Raw genomic sequence first — 14,327 nt, 5'->3', positions numbered from 1 at the left:
TCGAGGCAGATGCAGATTTGACACCTGGGCAATATGGAGTCACCTCGGCAAAGCCATTGGCATGATAGTTCTGCTATATCAAGAAAGAACAGAAAGCTTGGACATGTAGCTCTGTCCTAGTGAGTCTGAGAAATCTTGTTTTCTATGTATTTGATCACCCTAAATGAATATTTCCTAAGTGACTGGGGATAACTTCATCAGCTTGGATGAAAGGTATACAAAAAAATATAATTTACAATATTTATTTGCTTTTCTTCTAAGCACAAAAATCATGACAAAAAGCAATTACATTCCAGCATTAGAGTTGCTACCACAGTGTCAAGTTGAATTGTTTTGTCCTTTTATCATATTCAGGTAAAGCAGGCATTGTGGTCTCTTGACACATTAAATTATCATTTATTTACAACAAATGAATAGTGTCTGTTTCTTTCAAGGCACTTATGCATTCACATGCATTACACAGTGCAGCACACATTCTTATTTGATGGGCCCCATTAACTCTTTAATTCTCAAGGCAGGTGAATCCATTGCAAAACTGTTGAGCATTAATTGAATGTAATGACTGAAATATTTCATTAATGCCTTTGTAAATTTCATTTTCCAGCTCATTTTACCTATTTAAAATCCACAGAAATCCCACCAAGGAACTGTTGCGGACTCTCTAAGTAGCTATTTATTAGTTATCTGGCCTCCAGCTGAGAAGAAAACGAATGACTTGTGGGGAAAAGGCATTCTTAGATCCACAGACATACCCTAAAATGTTTCCTAAAAAATCAGAAAACTTGTAAAATAACTGCAGCATTTTGTTTTACTGCTATCCATTTTCCTTGTTTTTACCATCAGATTTCACAGGTTCAGCGTAAGCATGGAGACGATAGCAAACTGCCCTACAACAACTGTCTTTTGTTCTTGCACAGCATTCAGACATGGCCAGAAGGGTCTGCTAAACATTGGTGCCTACAACTTGAAATGCTCGGTGGTAATTATACTGCTGGACTTGGAATGTAGCTCATTGGGAAAAGTACTAGCCTAACGTGCCCAAGGCACTAGGTTCAATCCCCAGTACCGCCCCAAACAGGTGTGGCAGTACACCAAAATTCTTGCTAGAAAATTAGAAGTTCAAGTCCTGGCGAGCTTGAGGTCAACTTAGGCTAAATGGGGCTCTCTATCTAAAAAACAAACTCTATTCAGTGGCTATTATTAACAGTTAAATTACAATGAAAAATATTTCACAGGTATCATGTAGTTTCCAAAACTTGTTCTTCTGAGAAGGAATTGTGTTATTTTACAAGTCAATTTGTAACTTGAGTATCACTGGTTTTGTTTTTCTCATAATATACCAAGTACAATGCATAGTGTCGGATTGGATTACCTGACTGAAGAAATGAATGCCATGCCCTAAGGTTCACTGGAAACATTAAGAGATGTCATCTAGGATTATTAACTGCTATTTTCTGGTTATACTCTTATTCAGATTTCATATCTAAATTCATCCCAGTTTGCTGAGTTGCCTTTTCAAGTCACTGAAGACAATTTTAAGATGTGTGTCTCTCTTTGAGACTGTTGACATTTCTTTTTAATGTGGTGTTATTGGAGAGAAAAATGTCTTCTCTTTCACTCTCTCAACTCACTGGTGGTTTCAATGCAATGGTGGTTTCTATAGACCACTCTCTGGTTCTGCTGGATCACAGCCAGCAGTTTAGACCACTGAGTCTCACTGGGGCCACAAGGCAAATACATCACCCATGAATACACTTCACAAATGGAATTAAAGCACTAGAGACTGTAAACTGTTTTGTCTTTAAGACAACTGGTATTAGGCCCATGGCTCTTGCAATAAGATTGTATGATTTTTATTCCAATATACTTTCTTTTATTAAAAAAATGTATGTGGTTTTCTTTGTGTGCAGATGTTTCTGTGAGTGAATGTGGTCATGAAAGGCAGTGGTTTCCAGATGTTTCAGTGGACATGAATGGACGGGCTTTAGGCTTGTGCAAATGGAGTCCAGTGTGTTCTGCACAGACGCATGATCTCCCCTGGCTTCCAGAGGAACACAACAAGTCTAGCCAGCTGGTGCAGACTGTTTCTCCATTGCCAGATGAAATTAGATGTCTTTGTAGTTGTTCCTGGCTTTCTTCCTAAATACTAGGGATTATGACTTTTCAGGTTAGTTTTTTTTTTTCCTTGACGAAACCAAACAAACAAAAGAAACCCCAACAGTTTCTTTCTTTGTCTAAAAGACCAGTACACCTCCTGAGAAGGCTCTAGATAGACTTTGCCTCAATTGTTCCAGTGGGTTTATGAGGAAGAATTAGCTGAGGTCAGAATGCTATTGAACATGTCCACATGAGCATGCTGAGGGGGGCTTACCATAGCAAAACGTGATCTAGAAGATAAAAGGGTTTTCTTGTGTGAAATAAAAGAGGAACCTGCTAGCCTCTTCCTGCTTTCCAGACTTAAGGGCCGCAAACGGTACTGTTTGGGGACTACAGCTGGGAGAAGAGGCAGCCCTGAATTTCTCAGGCCTCTGGCACAGGTCAGCAGCGATGTTGTTGGACGGAGTTCTATCCCTAGAAAGTGAGAGCCATGAGGGGAAGTGGGAATATGGCTGCACTCTCCGATACCTTTCCAAAATGAATCTCGCCAAGTGTTGCCTTCTAGGACCATTCTAGAAGGAAGTGGAGATGGTAGCTATAGTTCAATCCAAAGGTGAGGGTTGATAAAATGATTACCTGGTTTTGCTGTGCTACCCCCCTACCTCCTCAGCAACATAGTTTCTTTTTTAAACTCCTTTGTTTCTCTTTTTTTTTATTTAGCCCAGCACTTACCCTCCTCTCTTTCTGCTTCAATTTCTGCTTTGAATTTTTCCCTCTCTCTTCTATAATTACCTCTTTACTCAATGTGGGTTTTCATCAAATTATCAACATTCACTAGCCTCATTATTACAGAGCCCGGTTTTCCGCCTGAACCCACTGACATTACATTGTTGACAGGTTCCATCTATTCTCATCTTGAGACTTGAGGCCTCAGCATATTGGATGCTTCCCCCTGCTCCATTGACTCTTAATGCATTCACATGAGTAAGAAAGTGCAAATGAGAGGACATATGTGTGGGGTATGAAATCAGATGAAATTTGTACATGACTATAATATTTCAAGAATGGTGAATGGGAAAATACATTGATTTTGTTAAAATAATAGCTTGGATAAAAATAGGCTGCTTGGGAGACTGGAGAGATGGTTCACCATTTCAGAGAACTTGCTGCTCTTTCAGTGGGTCAGAGTTGAGTTTTAAGGCCACCGCTTCAGGCTTTTTATGGCTTCTTCTCACCTCTGCAGGCTCCTGTGCACACGCGTGTGCATGCACACACACCACACAACATTAAATAAATCTTTAAAAAAGAAGTAAATTGGAAATGATGCTGATATCCTTTGAACAGACGTAGGACTTTGCAGGATGAAACTTGTTAGAATATTGATGGATCTTAGGGCTGGGCAAAGAGCAAAGACTTCTTTCTTATTATTTTCTTCCCTCCCCTGTCTTTGAAAACAAGTTTTATTCTTCAAATGTTTAACTGTTACATTAATCTCAATAGCAAATCATCTCTTTTAGGAGCCTCTTTGTCTAGTTTTCTGAATACCAATGTCTTGGCCTTTGCTGGACAAGGTCAATACTCTCGGGGTTTACTGTGAAAGATGGCCAGGTGTTTCCCTTTCTTCTGCTTAGAAATCAGCTTCACCTGTCTTTATGTTTTTCTTAAAATAACCTCCCATGTGGCTGTTCAGAGTTCCCAGAATGTGCATCGGTGGCAGAAGAGGCCCTGTTGGTTTCTCATTAGTATGTCTAGTTTTTTAAAGCCCGACATTCACATTCTTCTCTTGGTGGAGAGTTTCATCCACTCCTTCTTCGTCTTATGGGGAAAAGCCATGATTCTCATTTCTTCACTGTGGAATTGACATCACTATGCAAATTTTAATATGAAATGTGATTTAAGATAATAATTTTGAAGCTTTTTCTCTTTTAGAATTTGTGAATGGGAATTAGATCACTTCTGAAGGCTTCTTTTTGTAAAATGTATCTGAAGTGATTTTTATCAATTGTATTCTATCTTAAAAGTGACTGATCTTTTATCTTTGATACATTTTTGTATAAATCTTTATGTCTGACAGACTGCATTGCATATTAAATTTTACAGTGTTCCAATTGGATTAAAGTCACTTTATATTTCTACTTAAGCTAATATGACCTCTTGCTGTCAACACTGCTGTGATATTTGAAGAGTATGGTCTTGTGAGCAATGTTTCAAGAACACACACATGTATGAGATTATTCAAAAGCTTTCAGTAGTGCACCTGCATCATAAACTACTGATACTGAAAGGTTATTGAAGCCACTGGACACCTTTTTATCCTCTTAGCCTCAAAGAACTGCCAATATATGAGGAATAGCAGTCACTTGATCCAAATCCTGGCTTTTTAAAGTAACAACACTTGCCGGTTATCAGCATCAAAATTTTAAACATTGTAATTTGTTTACTCATTTATATGTGGGGAAGAGGAAGATGTGAATGTGAAATTCACTACATATGGAAGTCAGAGAGAAGGTTAAGACATCGATTCTCTTCTACTGCTTGGGTCCTTCTATTCATCTTCAGGCTTGGTGTTTTACCCTTCAGGTAATCTCCCCAGGTCTAGAAATGAAAGGATATCTCTAAAGTATTCAGTTTATTTTTCTAACTTCCCTTTTCTATCAAGTGGGATGTCTGCACACCTTTTTATAGTGAAAGATGAAATGTGTACACTTTGGTATGTGATTAATTTTGAATGTGAAGTTCAGATCCTGTTTGGGAAAAGAGCAATCCAAAAGATCCATTCTTTCTTCACTAAAATATATTTTCTTAGTCACTGTTTTAAGGTATTATTTCCTAAAATTTGTTGTATAAATATTTAAAGCAGGAGTTTGTCATTGAAGGGTTTTGTTTCTCCCATGGGATGAAGAGTTGTCTTAGTTGGCACAATGCTAGATGTGAAAGAATGAAGATCTGAGTCCCACTCTTGCATTCACAACAAAAAAAAAAGCTGGGCATGGTCCTGTGTACCTGTGTCCACCTGCTCGGGCACTGCAGATTCCTGGAGAGCACTGCCTAGCCTGTGTAGCTGAATTTCAGAGAGAAACCCTGTCTCAAAACTGCAGTGAAGAGTGATTGAGGAAGACCCCTGATACTGATGTCTCTATAATACCACACACACACACAGAGAGAGAGAGAGAGAGAGAGAGAGAGAGAGAGAGAGAGAGAGAGAGAGAAAAGGGGGAAGAGGGAGAGGAGAGAGAGGAAGAGAGAGAGAGAGTCCTATTTACTGTGTCATATGCTAAGAAATAATTTTTGTTCAGAAAGAAAACTATATCAAAGCGAACAGTGGTGCTAATTCAAATAATAATGCTGTTCACTATAAATTATATTTTGAAAATATTTGACAGAAATGTGATATAATTTCAAAAAATGTTCTATGTAGTTTATTCTGAATCGTATACTTTAGCATGCTAACTTAGCTACTCAAGTTTGAAATCTATAGCGCCTAAAAAAGTATGCTGAAAAAGCTCTACAATTGAGCAACTCTTCATTTTAAGCAGCGGGAAACATAAAATATGAATTCTGTAGAGTAGGGAAATGAAGAGGATGCTTGGGAATGTGTGAGTGCGCTGAGGGAGAGCACAATGTAGAAGTGAGAAGTCTTAGTGGGGTAGGAGATCTCAAAGACTGACACTTGAATCACATTATAGAAATGTAAAAAGTTTGGTCGTACAAGTATAGGAGAGAGCGCTCCAGATAGCGTTAAAGACTGGTGCAGAGAAGGTCAGGAAATTGTTGGAATGGAGGATATTTGGGACATAGATGGGCAGAGGGTAAGCTCCCAAAGTTATGATCAGCTAGGAGACATCTTAAAGACTCTGCATTTTATCATGAAAAGACTGGCATGCTAATGCAGAATTGTGGATAATGGTGTCATATACTACTTAGTTTTCAAAAGAGTCTGAGTCTGTGCTGAGAATAAACTCAAAGACCAGATTAAGGGTAAAGACTGAGCAATCCATCAAAAATCCATGGGTAGGGTCAGTGAGACAGATCAGTGTGTAAAGGTGCTTGCTTTCAAGGCTGGTGACCCAAATTTGATGTTCATGACGTGTATGGTGGAAAGAGAGAACGAACTCTAACATGCTGTTGTCTGACCTCCGAATGAAACCATGTGCTCAGAATGAAAGTAAAATGATGTCTGTAGAGTGGACAAGATTAGACATAGATTGTAGACTCCTTTGGAAAATGTAGCTGGTTATGGTAGACTAGGTATGGAGTGTGAGGAAAAGAGAAGCAAAGTCCAAAGTTTGGACCTAACAGCTAGAGAGAGATTATTTTACTCCCAGCCAGGATAGAAATACTGGGGAACCAGGTTTGGAGGAATGACGTATCACTTAAGAGATGTTGCCGCTAAGATGTCTGTAAGATATTCAGTGCCAGAGAGGCAATTGCATGTATGACTGGGATTAAGAAGGAGTACCAGCCTAGAGATAGGAAATTTGCATATATTTATGTACTTGGTGGTAAATGATGTGATTGAGAACAACTTGGAATATTTTGAGAACAAGAAAGAAAGGAAGGCAGTAAAAATGGCTTTGGCCAACAAATGAGAAGACTGTGTATTTGAAAGATTTAATTTTTCTCATCCTTACTTTAACTTTCTTATGCATTTAAGGCAAGTGTAGGTTAGTCCAGTAAGATGTCCAAAGTTGGCATAAACTTAACCTGTTTCTCCTGTGCTGTTTAATTGGAATTGCCTCCACTAATAATAAGAAAATCAGGTGACTAAAACCAAACATGTCAACAGCTATAGTCTGTTAGCAGCAACTTAAAGCCCAGGAAGTGACTGCTTGATGTTAACTATGAAACATTGAGCGACTTAAAGTTTAAATTTGGATAAAGTTTTATAAAGCAGTCATGGTGGTTTTATGTAGAAGCCTGGTTGAAGATAGTGATTGCAAGCACCAAAATGGGAAGTCAAAGAAGGGTGTGGGGCAAGAGAAGAGCAGAGAGAGAAGGAGGGAGTAAGGGAGAGAGAGATAGAGGAAAGAAGGAGGGAAGGAGAGACGGAGGGAGGGAGAAGAGTGAGAGAGAAATTATGTAAATTGTGTTTCTTGAAAGCATTCAGAATCTTTAATTCACACACTCTAGTATCTGAAAGCACATTCAGCTGCTATGTGGAGAGAAGAGAGCCTTTCCTTGGTTGCATCTGCAGGCTTGTGGCAATGTGAGTCTCTCTCCTGTGTGTATGTGCATGGAAGGGCAGGAGTGGTTGAGTGGGCAGTTGGCAGCCATTCCTTGAATTGATTGCAATCATTCTAAAACCCAGCAGTGCTGTGGGCGGGGTCAAGAGGAGCATTCCCCAGAGGTAGCTGCAGAATGCCTTATTTGCATAAGACTTTCGTGATGCTTAAGGCATAAACGAATGCTTACATACAAGGTTGTAAAAGTTCAAGTCTGATTTTTTCACCATGTAATTGAAGACGTTCCAAAGAGTTAGAGGTCAAATGCCTCAAAATGTTGCTCAGACTATAAAGATTAGAGGAAGTGAACACCATGGCAGGATTTGTGGTCTCTGAATATATAGTTGAAGTGAATCGTGGAGAGAACGTTAAGACACTGAGCTATCATTGGATTTCTTAAAAAATGAAGGAACCTTATCATTATAATGTGTCTAATCTCTTGAGCTAAAAAAAATTCCATGCACTAGTACTGTGAAAAACATTAAGGTTTTAAACTGTCTAAACTGAGATTAATTTGAATCACAATTTAAAAGGAATGTTAATCCTTTAGGCTAACAAAATCTCTGAAAATATTATTTATTCAGTATGTCTTGTTTTGAGCATCGAGTATTTTTTTTTTCTTTTGTTAAGGGTAGCCCATCAGAGATGACCACTCAGACACAGTTTGTAACCCATTTGAAAGTCTTCATTTCATCCAGCTGGGGCTACATTCGAGTTTTTGGGACCTACACATAGCCCTGAGTGTCTGGAGCACAGGGTTTTTGAAGGCAAATATGCATCCTGGCATCTCACTGGCAGCTGCAGGGGGCTTTGCAGAAGCATACAGTTTAGCAGAAGCTAGGATAAACACACAGTTTAACAGAAGCTAAGTTAGGTGGGGCATCTGGACCTCGGCTTCCTACAATAGAGTTTGGCCATTTTTCATGGGATTCTTCATCATGATGATCACATTATCTAGTTAATCTAAAATGGACTCAGCAAAAGTGGAGGAACCACTGCACTGTCTTGCCTGTCACCCTTTCTTGTATCTAGAAGATATTTTATCTAAAAATATTTCAGATTAAAAAATTATAGAAATATTTGTCATCATGACTAAGAGTCCTTTTAAACTGGTTGAATGATTAGCAATCTGAAAGAAATAGTTTCTTCTCTCAAAACTCAGATTTGGTAACTAACTCTATCAGTAGAAGAAATGTATGTCTTGTGGGTAAAAATGAATATGGAAATGTGGTGTTGTCTTTTATGAGTTATGTCTAAGTTAACTTTGCTTAGTCAAACAGGTCTCTAATCCCTGCTGCTCAGGCTAGCCGAGATGATAAGGTAACAGGTTGGAGGGTCGCCTGGGTTACAGAGGAAGCTCAAGACTAGCTTGGGCAATTTAGTGAAAAGCTGGGTAGAATGCTTGCCTAGGCTCAATCTCCAATACCAAAAATAAACAAGGAAATAACCTAAAATGCGGATATACATTTAAATCAATTCAAAGGGTATTGTGTTTGTAGAGTGGTGTGTTTATTTTTGTGATTTAACGAAACTTCAAAATTCAGAAATTAAAATCAAGTTTTTTCTCTTCCACATAGGTTGAGCAGCAAGTGCAGATGGAAGAAATATGCCCCAGGTTTTAAAACCAAACCATGGGGTCTTGACATTGTCTGACAGTTTTCTTCCAAAAGCATGGCTTTATAGTTCTTTTTTTTTTTTAAGAAAAAGTTTGGCTTAGGAAACTACCTGTGGTGTATAATATTTTGCAATTCTTAGAAAATAGTTACTTCAAAGAGTGAGAAAATCTTCATGTGGTAGATTTATTTCAAAGCTTTCTACAAATACTTGATCCTCAAGGGAGAAAAAGCAGAATCTTGATTCTCAAATTCTTCAAAAATTCTCGAAGTTGGTGGTATTTTCAGAAGCCAGCCCGTGTAGATCAAACAGGCTGCATATGCTATTTTGGGATGAGTGAGAATTGTCAAAGATTTTTCCACTGCTATGAAATTTAAGTTACTGGGCATTCTACCTTGTGAAAGTGAGACTGAAGTCCCAAGGCTGAGAAATTCTTATCCATGGCTTCTAACAGCTGTCTTCCTGCAATGCCGCTACATGAATAGCTTCTTCATGAAGCTCTGACAATAGCATAAGGCTTTGTGGTTCCTGTGGATATGTCTCACTGTTCTCTCTTGACCATCTATTGGGCATTCAGCGAGCCCAGATTTAGCCTTTATCCCAGGAGGAAAGTGTCAAGGTTTTCACACTCCTTTCTTCGCTCACCGTGTTTGCGTACTGATTTCTGAGTGTTCTTGCCGGTGGAATGAGCAGTGTGTGTCTGTGTGTGCACATTTTATGTCCACGTCTACCTGTATGATATCTTCCAGAAGTGGAGAATTTTGCCACGCAGCTTTTCCTCTGACAAAACAATTTATTACCATGGCCTCACCAGAGATCTCCTGGCATTATGTAATTGGCCTTAATTTTGAGTAATGTAGCCAAATCTCCAAGAAAGTTCTTAGGGACCGGGCTCATGCTTGGGGGTCCTAGAAACTCAGGGCATTTACATCTAGCAAATTCTATAATGTCAGGCCTCTGTATTTATAACCAGACTTCTCTCTTTAAAGCTGTGTTTGATTTACAACTTTGAGAAGTATCTAAGTCATTTAAGTACATTCCCAGCTGGAGGCATTTTCTGATTTTGGCCAATGGATCCCTTCGGTGCTCTAAGCCCTGTTAACATGAGAGAAAGAATATCATCAACTCCTGCTGCCCTTTGGAGCTTAGCTATCTTGTCTACCTTCTGCATTCATTTTATGATGAAGTGCTCAAGGGATAGCGGCTTTTCAAGAATTATTGCACATGAATCCGTACACACTTCCTGTGTAAACCTGCCCTTCATTTCATCCTCCTCCTCAGCTTGAAGGGAATTTGGAATATGGGGGCGGGAATCTAGAAGCCTCTCAGATCTCTTTCTGTATAAGCAGGAAGACATATGTGGTGGTTAATGATGTGAAACGAGAATCTGTATCTTCTAGTGCGACAGCCAAAGCCACAGAAAATTCTGCTTGATTTTTAACCTATCCACACAGCAGCGGCTCTATTGCTAAGCACTCAGATGCCTTCACACGGTGAGACCAAAGCGTTCAATAGCTTTTCTGCTATGGGAAATGCTGCTGACAATCACTTTATTGATGCTGAAAGGGAAGTCAAATATTGAGGCCAGCATAGAATTTATGTGGGTGTAGTCGGGCCTGTGGAAATCCGAGGAAAAGAATTCCACCTTACAGGACCTTTTCAGGGCCCAAAGTTAATATTGATGGGGCTCGCCAAGATTTGCCTTTAGATTATGTTTTCAGTACGGTGTTTAATTTCCAGAAATGCTCTACGCTTTTATAATTAATAGTGCGTTGTGCTGTCTATCATGCGCCCCAGGTGTGTTGTCAGGGACATGGCGAAGCCTGCTGCCTGCAAAACACCAAGGAATGCTGAAAGCCAGCCCCATCAGCCACCACTGTAAGTATGGCATTGGTTTTATTGACTGAAAATGTCACCTCTTACCCAGATCACTGGTTACAAATTTATTAATGACTTTGCATGTGGGAGTAGATACACTAGTTTCTCTGGTACGTGTATAATAGAAAGACTACTGCCATTCAATTAGATGAAAATATCTGTGAGCAGAAGCTCTGGAGTAAGTATCCTTGTTAAATGATGTTTCTAATATATTGCAGGAAGTCGATTAATTAGAAGAGAGGGAAATGTATTAGCAACTTTGAGTTTTGCTTTCAGTTATTATTATTATTGGTTTTGGGATGCATATGACATAGATTATTAGACGCCCAGGAAGTGTGGAATCAAGGTATAGATGGGGTGCCAAGTAGGGACTGGAGTGTGTTAGAGAAGAACTAGACAGTAGTCTACCAACCCAACCCTCACACTATAATGTTTAAGGGCAATGGACACTCTTCAGAGACAGGCTTTTCTCCCTAGTTTCAGCCTTATTATTGCATTCTTAGGTGTAGGTAGAAATGATGATTAAATGTGAGCAACAAAGAGTAACTTCAAGGGTGGGAGAGGAAATCGAATATGTAAACTTTTAGTTTCCCATATGGAGTTTTAAAAAAAAAATTGTTAGAATTCTGCAGAGTAACACGTTGCACTCAATCCTCAGAATATAAGTATTCTCCTTGTGAGAAAAGATGAAAATGTCCTTAAAGTGCATAATCAGCAGCAACTTCCTTAACAGAAGCAATACAGTGAACCAGATACTACTGGGAAATGTCTCCTTCCAACGTTTATAGATCATTTTTAAATATCTCTTCAGCTATCTTAGAAATATTTTTTAATGCTAAGTCAAAATTAACTGATGAAGTAGTAAAAAGTCTTGGAGGAGAAAATTAAATTCTTCTATTTCTTTAGCAAGTTTTTATTAGCAATGATGAAAATTAAATAAAACCAAATGTTTTCTTAGAGCAATAGAAATCTTTTCTGAGCATTGCCTATGCCATCGTACTCCGCAAGCTCTTTGCATTTTACCTCATCAAAACCCACAGTAACAGCTGGATTTTGTATGTCTATCTATTTGATACCATCTTTACTCTCAACTTTTTCCTTTGGTTTGGCCATTGAAATGCTCATGTTTGGTACGTTATATACAAGAACAAATAGTTTTGAGTATTAAAATTTAGGATATTAACATTTCACAACAAAATTTGTGTATAGACTTAGTGTGTGTGTTAAGGATTTTTATCTCAATAATAGACTTGGATATCAATTTCTACATGATCAGTATTTTCCAAGAAGTAAAATAGTTTTGATTGAACCATAGTAAAAATTATTTATAATTACTTTGAAAAAAGTAAAATTTCAACAATACACTAAATGATTATACCATGTATTTACTTCATAGATAAATATTTGTGTATATTATATAGTATTTTATTACATATGGGAATATCACAGTTTTTCAGGCTTGTCTGAAAATCCTAGGCTTAAGCTTTCCTCCTGCCTCAGTTTCCACAGTAGAGTGACAGGCATGTGTCACCATGAATGGATTTTTTTTTCTTTTTTAAAAAAATCCTTTTACTGTAAAAAGCTTTTTCTTGTGATGGGATTAGTCTTGATAATTCCCAGAAAACTTCTGATCTTCTCTAACTATCTTATGTTTTAAAACTAAATGTTGATTTAAAATGTTTAGCTCCACACACTGAAATAGCTTTATTTTATATTATATGTATGAATTCAGGTGTACACATTCCTTTTTGTACATCTGTGTGCAGGTATGTATAGATATTTAAGTACATAAATGCTTAGATCAGAGTATGATATCAGGTGTCTTTTGCTAATGATCTCTACCTTACATGTTTTTTCTCTCGGTGATCTGTGTGTGTGTGTGTGTGTGTGTGTGTGTGTGTGTGTGTGCGCGTGCGCGCGTAAATGTGGATGTGTGCATGGACATGTGTGCGTGTATGCGCACAGGTGTCTGTGTGCATGTGTGTGTGCGCATATGTGTGTGTGAGTGCACAGAAGCCTGGAAAGATCCTGGTGAGTTCTGCTCTATTCTCAGCTCTGTCCCCTTGAGACGAGGTCCCTCATGAAGCAAGGTGCTAGGCTGCTAAGCCGTCAGTGTGAGTCACCCTCCTTTCACTTTACCCTTTAGTGCTGGAGTTATGTGGCCTTGCCAGGCATTTTTATGTAGGTGCTAGGAATCTGAACTCAGGACTTCATGCTTGTGCTGCAGGCACTCTTACCCACTGGGCCATCTCCCCAACCCATCTCCACCTTCCTTGTTTTGAGTCAAGGTTTCTCATTGACTGGGAGTCATTGTCTGGACAACAAGCTCAGAGGACCCTCCTGCTTGGTCTGCCATCACTGGGGTGTCAGAAGCATCCAGCTGAATCTGTTTGATGTAGGTGTTAGGGATCAGCCTCATATTCTTATGCTCATGAAGCGACCACTTGATCCACTGAAATGTCTACAGATTGCCTCATTTTATTTATTTTAGCACAGGGAATTGAACCCCAGCTCTGCACACGTAAGGCAATCACTATATTACAGAGCTTCCTCCTAGCCTGCACAATGCCATTTTAACTGGCTTCACTCTTTCCAAAGTTCATGCTCTTCTGGATTTTAGGCACAAAGTAACAAATGTTGTTCTGTTCAATTAAGACTTAGACTTTTTTTGTATTACTGAGACAGGGATTAAGTACCCCTAGTTGTCTTGAAGTTCACTGTGTAGACCAGGTTGATCTCAAACTTATAGTGATCTGTTTGCTCCTGTCTCCCCTGTCTGTCATCTCCCCGCCGCCCAGTGCTGAGATTAAAAGTGTGATACTAGGCTAGAAGATGATTACATCATTGCTTTTAGTTATCACTCTTTTTAAAGTCATTAAATTTGCTTATACAGCTATAGTTGTGGAAGTCAGTCATAACTTGAGTTGAACCTAATAAAATGGTACCAGTGATGTCTCTGGCTTTATTGGACATGGAGCAACAATTGCGGACTCCTTGTATCCTTCCTACTCATGTATTTACATTGTAGTTCTCTGATTGAGAAAGTAGACTTTTCTTCAGGTGAATGGAAGAATTAAAGGCCATGTTTCTCATTTATTATTTTTTAATAAAGGGTCATATTTGTGGATTAAGTCCTCTGTGGGAAGGACAAAAGTAAGTTATAAGGGAATTTATAAGGACAAACTTTAGCTATAGATGAGTTGAAAATAGTGAAGTCATGCTGTTAGTGGGTAAAATTTACAAATATTAGTGACCAGATTTGTTGTAAAAGTTTGAATGCAATAGAATAGAAAATTATAAGAGTACATCTTAGATGAAGATTTTAAGACACACTTTATTATTCAAGATAAATGAGTCGAGATATAAATTTTAATTTTCATTACATTAAGTTATGAGGCTTACATTAATAGAGTTTAATTAGATTAGCATAATCAGATATGTGTATATATGAAATTGCTATTGGTAGCAGTGGGGAAATTAAGTATAAATGTGATATATACTGAACCAATGACAAAT

General features: G+C 38.5%; 1 protein-coding gene across 21 annotated transcripts in view; it reads left to right on the top strand.

Annotated features, from left to right (window-relative positions):
- Nucleotides 1-14,327, top strand: part of Rims1 (regulating synaptic membrane exocytosis 1) — a 483,725-nt gene that overhangs the window by 69,962 nt on the left and 399,436 nt on the right. For 17 of the 21 annotated variants that reach the window (XM_085679438.2, XM_085679423.2, XM_085679425.2 and 14 more), the window contains exon 2: nt 10,731-10,811. The exons of the other annotated variants lie outside the window; for them this stretch is intronic. In XM_085679438.2, coding sequence (XP_085535564.1) covers nt 10,731-10,811 — 81 coding nt within the window. The remainder of the gene's footprint in view (nt 1-10,730; nt 10,812-14,327) is intronic. 21 annotated transcript variants of the gene reach the window in all.

The sequence above is a fragment of the Myodes glareolus genome, chromosome 18 (genome assembly GCF_982192425.1).
Source record: "Myodes glareolus chromosome 18, mMyoGla1.1, whole genome shotgun sequence".
NCBI classification, from domain to species: Eukaryota; Metazoa; Chordata; class Mammalia; order Rodentia; family Cricetidae; genus Myodes; species Myodes glareolus.
The sequence above is the reverse complement of the archived record's forward strand: the minus strand, read 5'-3'. Positions and strand labels throughout refer to the sequence as shown.